Source organism: Microchirus variegatus (assembly GCF_963457635.1).
Source record: "Microchirus variegatus genome assembly, chromosome: 5".
In the NCBI taxonomy this organism is placed as follows: Eukaryota; Metazoa; Chordata; class Actinopteri; order Pleuronectiformes; family Soleidae; genus Microchirus; species Microchirus variegatus.
Window position 1 is genome coordinate 12,390,463 of NC_139806.1, and position 15,079 is coordinate 12,405,541.

The following is a 15,079-nucleotide window of genomic DNA, read 5'->3' on the forward strand; positions in this document are numbered from 1 at the left end:
GAAAGTAAGTCAAGTCAAATAAAAGTGCAGAATTTCTCGTTTCCAGAGCGTCTGTTGCTCATTTGAGTCCGTGCTGCGTCTCCTTGTGTCTCCTCAGGTCCACTTTCCTCTGAAAGCCTTTCCCGCACAGGTCACAGCCGAACGGTTTGAAGCCCGTGTGTTTCCTGCTGTGCGTGATCAGGTTGGAGCTCTGACTGAAGGCCTTCCCGCAAACCTGGCACTTGTGCGGCTTCTCTCCTGACGCACAAACAAAAATCACAGTTGGTTTGTTTTTCTGTTTTTGTGTGTGATTTTTACGCACAATTAATGCTTTTAAATGTGAGTGTTTCTGGACAGTGTCTCTCACCTGTGTGGATGAATGTGTGCTTTTTCATGTCTGACTTTTGGTGGAACCTCTTCCCGCAGTACTGGCACGGATAAGGCCGCGTGTCCGAGTGGATGAGCAGGTGCGTGGACAGTGTGGAGGAGCGCTTGAAGCTTTTGCCGCAGATTTTACAGCTGAAGCTTCTTTCCTGTGGAAATTTAGAGTACAAGGCCTCAGTGGACAGAAGACAAACACCAGGCCTGGAAACACAGATTATGGGATGTTTTATTGTCCTGTACCTGCGAGTGAACTGCTCTGTGCTGATCCAGGCTCACTGCGTGGCCGAAGGTTTTCCCGCAGATCCCGCACTCAAACGGCCTCGTTCCGCTGTGCGACCGCCGGACATGAACCTCCAAGCCGTGAGGTGTGGAAAACACCTTTTGGAAAATGTTTATAAATTACTCTCTTTTTTTTTACTTTGAAATCACTATATAAACGAAACATAAATTAATATTGTATTACAGCAATATAAAGCGGAATGAAACGAACCTTGTAACATTTGACGCACTTATAGGACCCATTTGACTCAAAGTTGGTGCAGATGAAATCCGTTTCAGACTTGATTTCCACGCTGAAATTCTTCGGCTTCACATCCAGACACAGCTCGCCTGCGTCCCGCATCCTGCGGATTTGTTGGGCCGCTGAAGAATACTCGTGGTAGCATCCGGACATGGGGCCTCGCTGTGCGTAAAGCGCCTCTGCGCTTCTGTCCTCTGCTCCGTACATACTGATGGGCGAGCTGGGCTCTTTGTGGTGACCCTGCTGCTTCTGCTGGTGCTGGTGCTGCTGGTGGTGATATGGTCCCTGGACCAGATGCCTGAGCTCAGAGTTGGAGTATGCTGACCAAGAGTAAGGAAAGAAGGGGGTGTTGAAGTGGTGACCGTCCTCCGCTGCTGGAGTGGAGCATTTCTCTAAATCTGGGAATTAGTTTTGATGTATCATGTGAGTTTATAATCTAACTGATCAATATAAACTGCACTTTAAAGCGTGACTAATATCAATCACTTGAAATGTGCACAAGGCCTCAATGGAAATTAAAAACCCTACGTTTAAAAAATCACATTACATATTTGTATTATTACAAAATAAGTATATAATCAACAATAAAAGTCAAAGTGTAGAATTGCCTCACACTTATGAAAATCTTAAAATCAATAATACATAAAATAAAAATGTATATAAGCTCACATAATAATGACAACCAAAAAAAAGGCCGAAAGTTGAACTGTGTTATCGTGTCTTTACATATATTTGAGCAGCAGACCTGGAGAGGAGGAAGGAGACGGTGGACGCCAGAAATCACAGTCGGATGATCGGTCACACACGCTGCCTCCACAGCTCAGCGGAGAGCTGGAGGACAGCGACCTCGGGGACAGTAGCCGGGACCCTTGGGCCAGTCTGTCAATGCCGGCACACACATCCACCTGCGGCTCCAAGTTCTCCGTCTGGGATTTGGTCTCTGCAGGTAACAAATATAAGTCAAATATTAATCTGACTCACTCTTATGACACAATTTTTTCTTAACTTTAATGCAACAGTGTATTAATAATTCATAAAAGACCAGCAACTTTAACAAACAAACAAACAAAGTTCAACAGTAACAGTTCCCGTGCGTAATTACGCACAAGCGAACCTACCAAGGTACGCGTGAGCCAGAATCGTATCCAATCCACTGTAGACATCATCCACGTAGCGGGGCTGGTGGTAACTGTGGGCCCGTTTACTCTTCACAAGAAAAGACCTCGGCATGATTGTTCTGCTTTTTCTTTTCTTTCTCTGTTCTTCTTCTTCTTCACTCAGTCTCTGCTCCTCGGCTCTGAAATCTTCCACCTCACTTCACCTCCTCTGCGCAGCTCGGACTTTATCTCTGGACAGATAGACAGAGAGACACTATTGGTTGACAGGCAAGGCAGCGTTGGGATTTTTGGCAGCCTATTACGCATGCGCAGACAGACCGTATCGTTTACAAGGTGTTGCGAGTGCAGGTGGCCCAGAGCTGGACCACCGTCCCCTGCTCTGAGAGTCTGAACAAGGGATTGTGTCGTTAATTGTAAACGTGTTATCAGTTCACAGGAGAGTTTTATAAGCTCTATGCTTTATACTATATACATATAGTCAAATTGTATTAATTCCTTTGTAGTAGCAGTGGTTATACATGCAATTGTAAGACATCAAAATGCGTTTAAACTATGAGACAACATGGATTTCACACATGATAACAGCAGTGGATACTTTGGAGTCTCTTGTGATTCAAAAAAAGAAGAGATGCTGTTAAATTTATTAGAAGTGTTTGCAGAGCAGGTACTGATGGATAATGAGCCGTTTGTTTGCCGCTTGTAAAGTGATCCTGTTAATGAGACGGCCGCTCCGCACAACAACAGCCTGCTGGTGGAGAGCTGCAGTATCCTTTTACAGTTAACACTGCTTCAGCCTCTATACGCACCAATTACACCCCCCATCCACCACCCCATCATACACCGGGTCCGGCTGCAGGTTCTGTCCACTGAGGAGGACGCTGAGGAACAGTCACAGATGTTTGATGACCATTTTGATGTTTAAAAAAACAAGAAAAAAAAAAGCTGCATGTAGGGAATAAATGGAAATCTGTCAAGAGTCTGAACACAAATCATAGCGAATATTTGGGCTCAAGGTCATAGCAAAGCACAGCGTTATCTACTTTTTTTTCTCTTTTTTTTGTCCCATGTGGGAACCAAGTTTGTTTGACTCAGCTGCAGCAAGTGAGAGACCTGCAAGCAAAGCGCAGATAACACTGGAATAAAACTAAAACGCACATGTCCCATATACTCACACTCACACACACTCTGCAGCCACTATATCCCAGGTGTGAGGAGACACACGCGCTGTGACAGAGCTGATCTGTGGACACAAAGCACAATGTCTCCAAATGCACTCTCTCCCCTCTCTCCCTCTCTCTCTCTCTCTCTCTCTCTCTCTCACTTCAGTCTTTGTCTTCCTGCCTCCCTCTCTCAAATATGATTTCCCTGTAGTTCAGCCATGAGAGGCAAACAAAAACACTGATTCATGTTTTGCTAAATCCACCAGTGCCACTGTCTTTGGACATTTGTATAACTCCCTCACTGTCAAATATGTTGTCTTAACTTGAAATTTCCAGCAAGTGCACACTTGAAAATATGTAAGAAATAATTTAAGCATATACTGCACACTGCACTTGAAAAGGGTTCAAAAAGAGAAATTTGCCAAATAAATATCCATCTCTCCATCACAGACATCCATGGTTTAAGGACAGACCGAGCATCAGAGAAAGTTTCTGTGAGTTCAGACTTCATTCAAAAACATGCTTCTTTTTGCAACAAGTGGGTTTGCCCCCTGGTGGCTATTCATCATATATTTGCTACCGTATTGGCATATTCAGGAAAACCAGAAGTCTATAAAGTTTATGTAAAGTGATAGTTCAGACTGAGTTCAGACACAGATGTTCAGCGATGAGAAAATCAGTCTCTCGCGCACCTAATGTGAGCTAAAATAAAACATGTTTAGCTATATTCTCATAAATAGTACGTACATTATTAAGAAGTTTGCGTGCTGACTGACGCTCACAGTTTTCCGAGAAAGAAAAAACTGAAGTGAAGTGAGAGACGAACGAGCACAGCGTTGAGGTGCTTTAACACAAAGATAAACACTGACTCAGAACAGGAAACCAAACACAGAGTTAAAAAAAGACCATATCAGTGCTGCCCCCCCCCCCCCTGCAGGCCTTGATTCTCACTCTTTAGCTCAAAAGTATGTGATTGAAATAGAAGCTCAATCGCAGTTATCACACACCCTGGGGGAGGGGAGTGTTTTCTTGCTTTCTTTTTTTTGCAGCAGTTACATATATTATATATACAGATTATATATATATATAATCTGTCTTGTCTTGCGTATCCTCTCTATTCTAGTACTGCTGTCTCTGCCCATGCGGTGATGTATGTCTGTTACTTTTCTACCGCACTGTACACACACTGTTGTCTAAATAAGAGTCACCCACCTAGTTTGAAGCCTCTCAAGTGAACCGTTGTTATGTGATTAACCGACAAATGGACAGACAGGCATTCCTTGAATAATAGATGGGTGGTTTTTTTTTAATTCATCTATCCACCTTCTACCGGTTTATCCCAGTGCCAATCCAAGCTGACATAGGGCAACAAGGCCATCACAGGGGACACATAGAGGACACACGAACATCCATTCACTCTTACACTCACACCTACGGTCAATTTAGTGTCCAATTTGCCCGTTTTTGAACAGTGGCAGGAAACCAGGGTTTTCTTGCTGCAAAATCACTCTAAATGCCTAAAGTCATGAATGTGAGCGAGAATGGTGTGCGTTTCTAAGATGTTTCTAGAAAATAAGGAACATTCTGGCAATAAGTAATATTTCACAGTTACCTTCTCCTTCTGCTGTACACTGAGAGATGCCGTGCTGTCGTCCACAGTCCAAAATCTGTTCGAAAGATCTGTGATTACGGAAGATTCTGCACTACTAGATTTTTTGGTTCAAAGTCATCAAAGGAATCATACATTTTGATGGCTTTGATGACTGTCACACAGCCCAGTGCTCATGTGGGCGCGCGCGCGCACACACACACACACACACACACACACACCCCACACACACACACACACACACACACACACACACACACACACACACACACACACACACACACACACACACACACACACACACACACACACACACACACACACACACACACACACACACACACACACACACACACACACACACATTGAATTTCTGCTAATACTGAGCAAACGAACATCAGCTTCAGACGGTTCATCCCAGCGCAAACAACTGAAGCAACACAACCAAGACAATCGTTTTTGAACTGACTAATACTCACCAAAAGGGGTCCATAGCCGATACAAGTAAATACATTAAAAAAAAAGATGGGCATTATGTAACATATGACTAATTAAATACAATTAACTTGCAGTAGTGTGCATGAACTGAGAGCAGACAACACATGACTTACATCAAAGGCAAACTGTCCATCAAAGTTTTTGAGATTTTTGCTTTTATCTTAAAGGTTCAAATATTATAATCAGTAATAAAATGGCTGTGGTGTGTCATCGGAGATTCAGGAAACAGAAAGTGAAATACTGTTACAGCCACTATAGTCACAAAAACGCACTTTAATATTTTGGTCCACAAATTCTGTCCATGTTTTGGTTTAATCTGTTACGCCACCAACCCGAAAAATAGAGCTTGTCGTATTGCAACTAATTGCTAGCAGAGAGAGTGGAGCGCAGCGGGCTGATATACACTGGCAATACTGAATAACAACTGACTTAAAAAGCCTCAGCACCCCTCTCAAAAACATTGCGATCAGAGGAGAGGCCACCCGCGCGACCCTCATGTGGAGGATAAAGTGGTGGAAAATGGATGGATGGATGGATTTCATAACACTTTACATAGACTCCAGCCTAAAGGGGGTCACATCCTATCTCAGATAAATTGTAGGGCGTAAAGAAATCTCTGCCAAATCAAATATGCAGATCACTGAAACAGCAGGTGAACCGCTGTGGCAACCCCTAGAGAGGGACAGAGCACAAAGTGGAAAAAATAGGGGGAAAAAAAGATTGTGGCTTAACTGCCTTTCCTTTGTTTAGAGCTTTGAGCAGTCAGTCAGAGTGCTCACCTCTGCACCAGCGCTCTGCTTTGGCATCTCAGTGAAAACCACATCGTGTTATCTCATCCCCTCACACGTTCCTCTGGCTGCAGGAACTCTAACCACAGTGCAACAGCCCTCTCCCTCTCTTTCAACTATCCCTCTCCGTACTGCTGCAATCTGATTTTCTGCCTTTTCCGTGGCTTCGACCACATGGAGCCCCCCTCGTGGGAGTGGCTGGCCAAATGTCATCAGGCTCTCAGCTGGCCCCAACTGCAGCCACCAGATAGGGACTAAGTGTGAACACAATGAATGATTTACTGGACACTGCTGCCCACAAGACACTTCTGCTTTCACTCAGGACGTCAACAAACATCTTGTTTTCCTCACTTGTTTCTCACTAAAAATTACCACGCAGCAGCAACAGTGTCTGGAGCTCGTGTCTCTGCTACTATAACCTGATTTAATGTATGTATTTAACTTTATAGACGCTTTATAGACACTTATTCCGTGTTGTGATGTAACAAAGTACATATACTTTATTATTGTACTTAAGTACAAACTTTGCATATCTGTACTTTTTGTTATTTATATTTCTTGCAACTCCACTAAAGTCAGAAAAAGAGTTGGTAACAGTCTGTATTATATCGAGCTTTTCTAGTCACGGACACGATTAAGTGTCTTGCTCAAGGACACGTATAGATTACAACCCACAACCTTTCTGGTTGAAAGACAATTCACCCCACCACTGAGCTACCATGGCTCAAAACTTAAGTACATTTTCTATCAGATTTTTTTTTTTTGATACTTAAGTACAGTAAATTTCATATACTTTAAGACTTTTATTTAAGTAACATTATAAAAAGTGACTTCAACTTCTACCAAAGTCATTTTCTAGTAAGAATCTTGTACTTTTACTTATACAAGATACTGCTGTACATGCTAATCGTGATAAACTCTCGGCTACTGTATGATTTCTAGCAACAGTGCTGCAGTTCACAGTTTATATGTTCAGCTCCTTCTACTTCCGGGTCAAAGAGAAAATTTCAGTGCATGTGGTCCGCATGTGTAATCAGACTATGAATCACATTATCCAGTTATGTTAGTCCAACTAAGACTCGCTTGATTTTAATTCGGACTAAGGTGTTTACATGACATTAAGAAAACCGAATTATTGCCTTAGTCCGACTAAAATCTGACTTTTATCATACATGTAAATGCACAGATTGATCATCAGAGTGCAGTGACATCAGACCTTCACCACTCCTTACGTAAGCCTGGAGAACTCTCTGATAGGACGACCCTAGGTCCATATTCCAACTGTTTGCTGCCGCCTCTCTTTACCAGCGTAGCTGCTATGCTTCTATCTTCTCTCCGTAAGTCGTGACGTAAAAACACACATCACTCTGCATGCAGTACAGGAATGTTGCTACAGACGCATAAACACATCGCTGCTGTACTGATAAATACAGGAAGAGCACTCAGGAAGTGATAAGCTTAACCAGGCAAGGGTTTAAAAGTAGTGGACATGGTTTAAATGTAAAAGTTAAGTACTGCAACTTTAACAGTCAAACCCGCAGCCAAAACCATACTCTCACTGGCAGAGGGAAAACAACTAAGGAAACACTGTAAAGACACTCATCTTACACTAAAACAGATGCTAGGATTTATGCTTCAAACACAAATCACCTCCATCATCCATCACTGCTATCAACCCCCCCCCCTTTGTTTGTTTGCAAACAGCCCATTTCTGGTTGTAAATTTACCCCCAAACACTAACAATCTCATGTGGGACGTTGGTGTGTGGATGTTAAGAAAGTGTTTCCTGGTCATTGTGTCTCTGTGCATGTGAGGAGGGGGGTGGGGGTGTTAACCCTAATTAGGCGGCCATTTGAGAGTTAAAGTTCAACAGGCGTAGTCCAACCTGAACAAGCCTGTAGATCATGACTGGTGAAATGCACCTGCTTCTTTGGGGAAAACTATTTTCTTGTCTTTGTTTTTAGTGACTACCTTCCTGCTCGGGCTGTTTTCTTAAACTAAGTTGCTGCGACATCTGTGGTGTGTCCGCCTCTGAAATACTCTCACACGAAACACCACCTTTTGCCCGTTTCTTGTAAGACACACTATCATGGACGTGGGTGGAGAAATAAATATGGGCCGGGCTTTCATACCAAAACTATATCTTGCACCATCTGCGCTCTGCCTAATATATTCTAAAAGTTAAAGTTAGCAAGACTCTGTTTTGTTTTCAGCAGAACTGATTTGGTTTCACTGAGTTCTCCGTGTTGATTTATGACTGCACTCATTTATCAATTTTAGTCTTTTTGACGGCAGAAATGTTTACATTTTGACATGTTTTAGCAGAGAAACAACAGGTGTCACTGATCACATTGATGGTGACACTTCAAAATAAGTCAGGAACTCTGAATCTGAGGAAGCTGAACAGAATTCAGCAGAGGTTGAAAGAGTACTGAAATATTCTACTCAAGTAAAAGTACCACTATTTTATATTTAGATTTGACTTAAGTGCAAGTAAAAATGTTAAGATAATGTTAAGTTAAAGTAAAAAGTAGCTTGTTTTAAGAAATTATTTTAACAAATATGTAAACACATAATGTATCAGCCAAAGGTCAAAGGTCACAAATGCTTTCTCACTCACTCAGGGACCTTAATTATCGTTCACCTGTCTTCATCATTCATCTGTCCTCATCGTTCACCTGTCCTCACCGTTCACCTGTCCTCACCGTTCACCTGTCCTCATCGTTCACCTCTAAAACGTAAACGGACAAGTACACACAAAAAAACCATGGTGTGTGCATGTTTACTGATGGACACTTTAAACAGCAGCCATTTTGACATGTTTTAGCATTAAATCCATGTTTTAGCCTTTTTAAATCCAAATTTTAAACATATTTATTCAGAATGGCTTTTAATACCCAGTAGTGCAGTGACAGTTTTATTCTTTTATTTCACTTTTTTTGTGTTGCTTTTTTACATTATCTCCAGATTTATTTATTTATATATTTAAAGGACTACCACTCATGGATGTGAACGATATAGATTTGTATTTATTCCTCCGGATAATCCTCTGGATTGGAAAGAATGGGTTGGGACTTGATGTTTAATATACTTTTTTGATGTAAATATTGGGGGGGAAAAGGAGAACAGGAGAGTAAATAAGTGAACAATTTACATGTCAAACAAAATGTATCCTGATATTCACACGTTTGCCATCAAATGGCTGAAAAACACATGTTTAAGAGACGCCAATGCTTCTTATCTGCGGTATGGGTGTGAACACGTGTTGGTGTGCGACTTTCTGCAAGTCATTTCAAGACCACTGAAATCTCACTGTCATCTCTCCATCCTTTTTCACATGTCTGACTGTGAAAGCGATAAACTGACGTTCGCCCTGCTGAACACTAGTGTGGGTGGCAGCATCTGTACGTGAGACAAATATAAATATTGTCACCCCTTTTCCCGCCCACCACACCCTCCCTTCACTCCCTTCACAGTAAAGCCTGGTTAACTGCTGACCGCTGCTGCACACGGATGACTGGACAGTTGCCGTTCTTGATTGTGAAATCAGTTCTGCAGAAGCCAAGCTTTGAGCGACTGAGAAGAAGCCGTCCACGAGAGTGACTTTGACTTTTCTTTATCTGACACTGAGAACATCTGTAACCAAGAGTGACAGGGAGGGATATTATCTCGCACAGAAAAGCAGAAGACGCTGGTTCCTTTTTTGTCAGTAATCGTTGATGGATGAAGCAGAAAGTCTCCGCTTGAACCATACGCTTCAATGTTTGATCAAAGCAACCCCCGGAAACACTTACAGTACCTGTCCACTAGCTACTTTATATTAAGTCGTGAGTACACTGCTTAAAGGCGCCATATGTAAGAATGTGGCCAAAAATGGTTACTACACTTAAATTCAAAATACCGAGATCTTTTAGGTTTCGTTTTCTCTGCCATTGTAGCTCAGACATAACTGGCAACCCGTGGTTGCTCCGCAGCTGAGACTCTACTGACTGCAATTATTGGTAGATGGCGGTAGGTGGCGCCACATGCCAAAATATGATTTCAAAACATAAACATGATTTGCGTCCGCAAACGATTTTTTTTAAATACAAATATTTTGTCTGTACTGTTGTTGGTGAGTTCAGTTTGTTATATGAATATTATTCCTGAGTCTCTGTGACATATAAGGAGGATTTTATGGCCAGTTGCTTTAGATATATTACAGAGTGCACCTTTAAATGCTTTTTTTAATTTTTATTGTAGAATCTTAAAGGTCCGGTGTGTAAAAAAAAAAAGTGACATCTAAGTCAGTTCTCCAAATTCTCCTTCACATCTTCCTACAGGACAATGCTGGCCTTTGTATCAAGATAGGATGTTGTTTTTCTTTGTGTAGTGAACTTCCTCTTCAAAGCCAATGGTGACACAAGATGGCAGCCTCCATAAAACAAGGCCAATGGACCTTTAATACTTTTTCCCCCCCACCAGTGTGAAATAATAGAATTTTTGTACCTTGTTTTATATATTATATACAAACTTTGTTTATACAGCGCAGTATGAAGTATGATAGAATTTGGCTTTACAATAAATAAATAAAATAAAGTACAATATGTTGAAGCAAACCTTCCCGATTTCACAAGGTTAACAACATATTTAAATCAAAGAAATTCGGAATCTGGTTCCCAAAACTGAACTCAATATTTATTAACCAGAACAAGTGTAAGTGACAGACTAACTTTTGCTTCTGATGAGATGTGATTTTTTTTTCTCCCTCTCTCCCTCTCTCTCTCGTGCTGGCTTACAGTTAATAGTTAACTTTTTAATGTATCCTTATTTATTTATGAGAGAAATAAATAGTTAAGACTGTTTGTTCTTGACAGATTTTATGTGTCAAGCTACTGCTCACTGTATGTCTGGATCTAAGAATGGCAACAACAAAAAGCACCTTCTAGTCTACCTATTATGACTATGGTAATAATAATAATAATAACGATAATAATAATAACTGTTTACATTTAGAACATGTGCACAGTGCGTTTCCTTTAAACGCAAAATAAATCAATCAATAAATAAGGTGAGTGAACACCCTCTGTTTGTGTCTCTGCTGCCACCTGTAGGTTGTGTGTGGGCGCTGCTCTCCTGTGCAGTAGGGGGCGCTGTCTGCTGTTGACGGGACACATGATTCCGGTAGTGAAGTAACCAAGTTAAAGCAACGTTGCAGCAGCGTCACTGGTTTCCGCAGTCCGAAGACATCAAAGTTAGGAGGAAAACCCGCTAAAATGGTAAGTGAAACACATCGATATTCCTTCATTGTTGATCATCTGAGTGTGTGGAAATGTGTCCGATGATAGCGAACTCTTCCCGGCGGTCTAAAGCGCAGATGTTTGCGGATGTTTGCGTTCGTTGCGTTGTGCCGGGCCGGTGAACTGTCCTGCTCCAGCGTGGCGCTTTTCCTCATGGCTGATGAAAGCTCAGCTGAGCTTCTTTACTGTCGGACACGTACACTTTAAAAACGTTTTAAACGCATTTCAGCTTCTCTGTGTGCCACTGACAACACTGAGGATATGATTAAAGATGTTAATGTACTGTTATGCCGCCGTTTGCGTCCATGGCGGCTCTGGTAACACCTTTTCTCTTTATTTCTGCTCAGGGTTTCGTCAAAGTGGTGAAGAGCAAAGCCTACTTCAAGAGATATCAAGTGAAATTTAGAAGAAGGAGAGGTGAGTGTCGACTTCCACTGCGAAATTCACTTGCACTGTTCATCAGGAAGTCTCCCAGTCTCAACCATTGTCTCAACATTCTGTTCACTTCTCAGAGGGGAAAACTGACTTCTTCGCCCGGAAGCGCCTCGTTGTGCAGGACAAGAACAAGTACAACACGCCCAAGTACCGCATGATCGTGAGGTTTTCCAACAGGGACATTTGCTGCCAGGTGAGTGGCTGCAGTACTCTGTCACACTTGTGTGATCATCACCAATATAAAATGATAAGCTGTAACTTCTGTGTTTCTGTCTTTGTCCTGTCCAGATCGCCTATGCTAAAATTGAAGGAGACCAGATTGTGAGCGCTGCTTACTCCCACGAACTGTCCAAATACGGCATCACTGTGGGCCTCACAAACTACGCTGCGGCCTACTGCACTGGACTGCTGCTGGCGCGCAGGGTGAGAAAACGGTTAATAAGTTATTAAAGGTCTTAGTTTGAAAGAATCATTCAAATCTGATGGTGAGACTGCAGATTGTCACAGAGGACTCTCCACTCACCCCTTTTTCCAAAAAAAGCTAAGGGTAGTCTGGGTCCTAGATTGCACATTTCATGAAACAGATGCACAGCATAGGCATTAGTCAATTGACAAACACACCAAGTACCGTAGTTGTTGGTTCTTCTCTGCTTCTTGATGATGTTACAAAAGCACTGAGCAAAATGTAGTTGGTCCTTCATTTGCATTAGCTGATGTTATCTGTCCTTTTCAAGACGGGGCTGAGAGAAGCGAAATGAACCAAATTGAACATTATTTAGTGTATGGCGTAATTTTGCGGATAATGTTTATACAATTATCACATTCAAGAGTAAAAAGACATACTAAAACATACAGAATAGGCTGGTACTTTCTTGATTTCGGCAGGTGGGAGCCAGGAGAAATGTATTTTTCAGTAATTGGTCCAAGAAATATATACATCAGCATATCTGATAAAGGCAAAAAGTAATATCGTGCGTCCCTCATGGAGGCACAAGATGGCGGCCGTCTTAACGCAAGACCCTTGCTTTACACATTAAAGACTTGTTTTAAGGCCACAAAACTTAATGGTTTTATTGATGGTGACTAATGTATGTAAACATACTTATGGGTAGTATATTCAATTTCTGCTAATTAACACCCCCCAAGTGATAGGCACTGGGCATTTCCAATGTTGGATCTTGAGAGATCCAAAGTAAACTACGTCATTTGGCACTTTTTGCACCGTTACTTTTTTACATAGTACTGTAGCGGAACTACTCCTTTTCTGGCATACCAATTTGGATTGATGATAGTTCTAAGCGGTCATAGTGAGATTTCATGATCCTACTTCATGGGAGGGACTTTGAACCCAATATGTACAGGAAATGATGCAAGTGTACATCAACTAGCCTAACTCATGAGACCTTAGCACAGGCCAATCTGTGGAACTACTGTTATGTAATGTCAAACATGCATACTCGTGAATGCAAAGTGCCCCACAGGATGGCTACTTCTGTGGATCTCACTAAATTATATAACTGTGATAACTACTAGTACAGGTGTGTTTTATCACATTGTCTGTTTTTTCCTTTCTTAGCTGCTTCATAAGTTCGGTATGGACCAGGTGTACGAGGGCCAGGTGGAGGTGACGGGAGACGAGTTCAATGTTGAAAATATTGATGGTCAGCCGGGCGCCTTCACTTGTTACCTGGATGCAGGTCTGGCGAGAACTACCACAGGGAACAAGGTGTTCGGCGCGTTGAAGGGCGCAGTCGATGGAGGGCTGGCCATTCCTCACAGGTCAGTCTGATCTCCAGGCAGCCGAAGCAATCAGCAAATAGTTATTGGTTCTTCTCTGCTTCTTGATGATGATACAAAAGCACTGAGCAAAATGTAGTTGGTCCTTCATTTGCATTAGCTGATGTTATCTGTCCTTTTCAAGACGGGGCTGAGAGAAGCAAGATGAACCAAAGTGAACGTTATTTGCATTGTAGTTTTGCTGAAAACATTCATAAAACAATCATCACATTAAAGAGTAAAAAGAAATGCTCTTTTTTGTTTGCAAATACTGGATTGTCTGACTCTCTGCTCATGTCTCCAGTTTGAAGCGATTCCCCGGTTACGACACAGAGAGCAAAGAGTTCAACGCAGAGTTGCATCGCAAACACATCATGGGCATGAATGTGGCCGACTACATGGCTTACCTGATGGAGGAGGACGAGGATGCCTATAAGAAACAGTTCTCTCGATTCATCAAAAATGGAGTCGCTCCAGACATGGTAGGGGAAAAAATGGATCATGTGATTTTTAAAGATAAAAGAACCAGTGTCATGCAACCGCACATATCACTAAGACTGTGGAGATGAAGACTCGCACTATTACGTGTACTTTGTCATGGTGATTCTTTGCTGGGGGTTGTCTGCTTCTTGATGATGATAAAAGTAAGCTGAGCAAAATGTAGTTGGTCCTTCATTTGCATTAGCTGATGTTTACTGTCCTTTTCAAGACGGGGCTGAGAGAAGCAAGGCAAATCATCGTAGACGCAGTAAAACGCTTAGAGCTGGAGCACGATCATTAATATGAAGTGAATGTTTCCGTTTTCAGGTAGAAGAAATGTACAAAAAAGCACACGCCGCCATCAGAGCGAACCCTGTACACGAACAGAAACCGAAGAAAGACGTCAAAAAGAAGAGGTGAGTAACAGGTTTCCGCATCTCAATGGTGTTTCCACTAACACGAGGCATTCAACCATGTTGTCGTAGGAAAAAAGTGTCAACGGATAGAATTAATCGTGAGTCAAATTAAATTTGAACAAATGAGCCAGCAGGTGCAGTCCAGCGACTCTAAAACTGAATCAGCTCCCCCCCCTGAAAGTACTCGATAATTACTTGGGAGATCCCAAGGCTGAGACGGATGTTTCCCTCCACGGATGTGCTGAATGTTAATGGATCTGTTGTTGTGTCTTTTTCCGGGCAGGTGGAATCGTGCCAAGTTATCTTTGGCACAGAGGAAGGACCACGTCGCCCAGAAAAAGGCCAGCTTCTTACGAGCACAAGAACAAGAAGAAGGGGACGGTTAGGGGCTCGGCAGAGTTCCCTGCTGCAGAGACACACAATTCACAGACAAATAAATTTATTTCAAACTCATGCTTGTGTCTGGCACAGTTAATACTTACTCAGGGTGTCTGCGGGGTCCTTAAAAGTTTTGAAAGTTGATTTATCAATTTTGGGATTAAGGCCCTAAAAGTCATAAAAGTTACATTTTGTCCATATCGTTTTCCTCTCCACGTTTTAAACAACCATGTGCAGGCATGCTCGCCCTGCAAGATCG

The 15,079-nt window shown here is 42.2% G+C and overlaps 2 protein-coding genes across 2 annotated transcripts; one reads left to right on the plus strand and one right to left on the minus strand.

The window, feature by feature from the left end:
* Window positions 1-58: 58 nt before the first annotated feature.
* gfi1aa (growth factor independent 1A transcription repressor a) lies at window positions 59-2,113 on the minus strand (the record flags this gene model as incomplete). The annotated part of the gene is made up of 6 exons (XM_083889470.1): window positions 59-237; window positions 347-512; window positions 604-741; window positions 854-1,281; window positions 1,629-1,823; window positions 2,002-2,113. 6 exons carry the CDS (start codon window positions 2,111-2,113, stop codon window positions 59-61), a joined length of 1,218 nt encoding a protein of 405 aa, XP_083745596.1.
* A 9,118-nt stretch (window positions 2,114-11,231) lies between these two features.
* rpl5a (ribosomal protein L5a) lies at window positions 11,232-14,896 on the plus strand. The gene is made up of 8 exons (XM_083890362.1): window positions 11,232-11,314; window positions 11,683-11,752; window positions 11,848-11,963; window positions 12,059-12,193; window positions 13,347-13,549; window positions 13,851-14,028; window positions 14,354-14,442; window positions 14,726-14,896. Exons 1-8 carry the CDS (start codon window positions 11,312-11,314, stop codon window positions 14,826-14,828), a joined length of 897 nt encoding a protein of 298 aa, XP_083746488.1. The 5' UTR covers window positions 11,232-11,311; the 3' UTR covers window positions 14,829-14,896.
* Window positions 14,897-15,079: the final 183 nt, after the last annotated feature.

Excerpts from the sequence above, each read along its gene's own strand:
- rpl5a (XM_083890362.1), top strand. Across the intron at positions 13,550-13,850 it reads GGGCTGGCCATTCCTCACAG|TTTGAAGCGATTCCCCGGTT; the intron begins GTCAGTCTGATC and ends TCATGTCTCCAG. Across the intron at positions 14,029-14,353 it reads ATGGAGTCGCTCCAGACATG|GTAGAAGAAATGTACAAAAA; the intron begins GTAGGGGAAAAA and ends TTCCGTTTTCAG.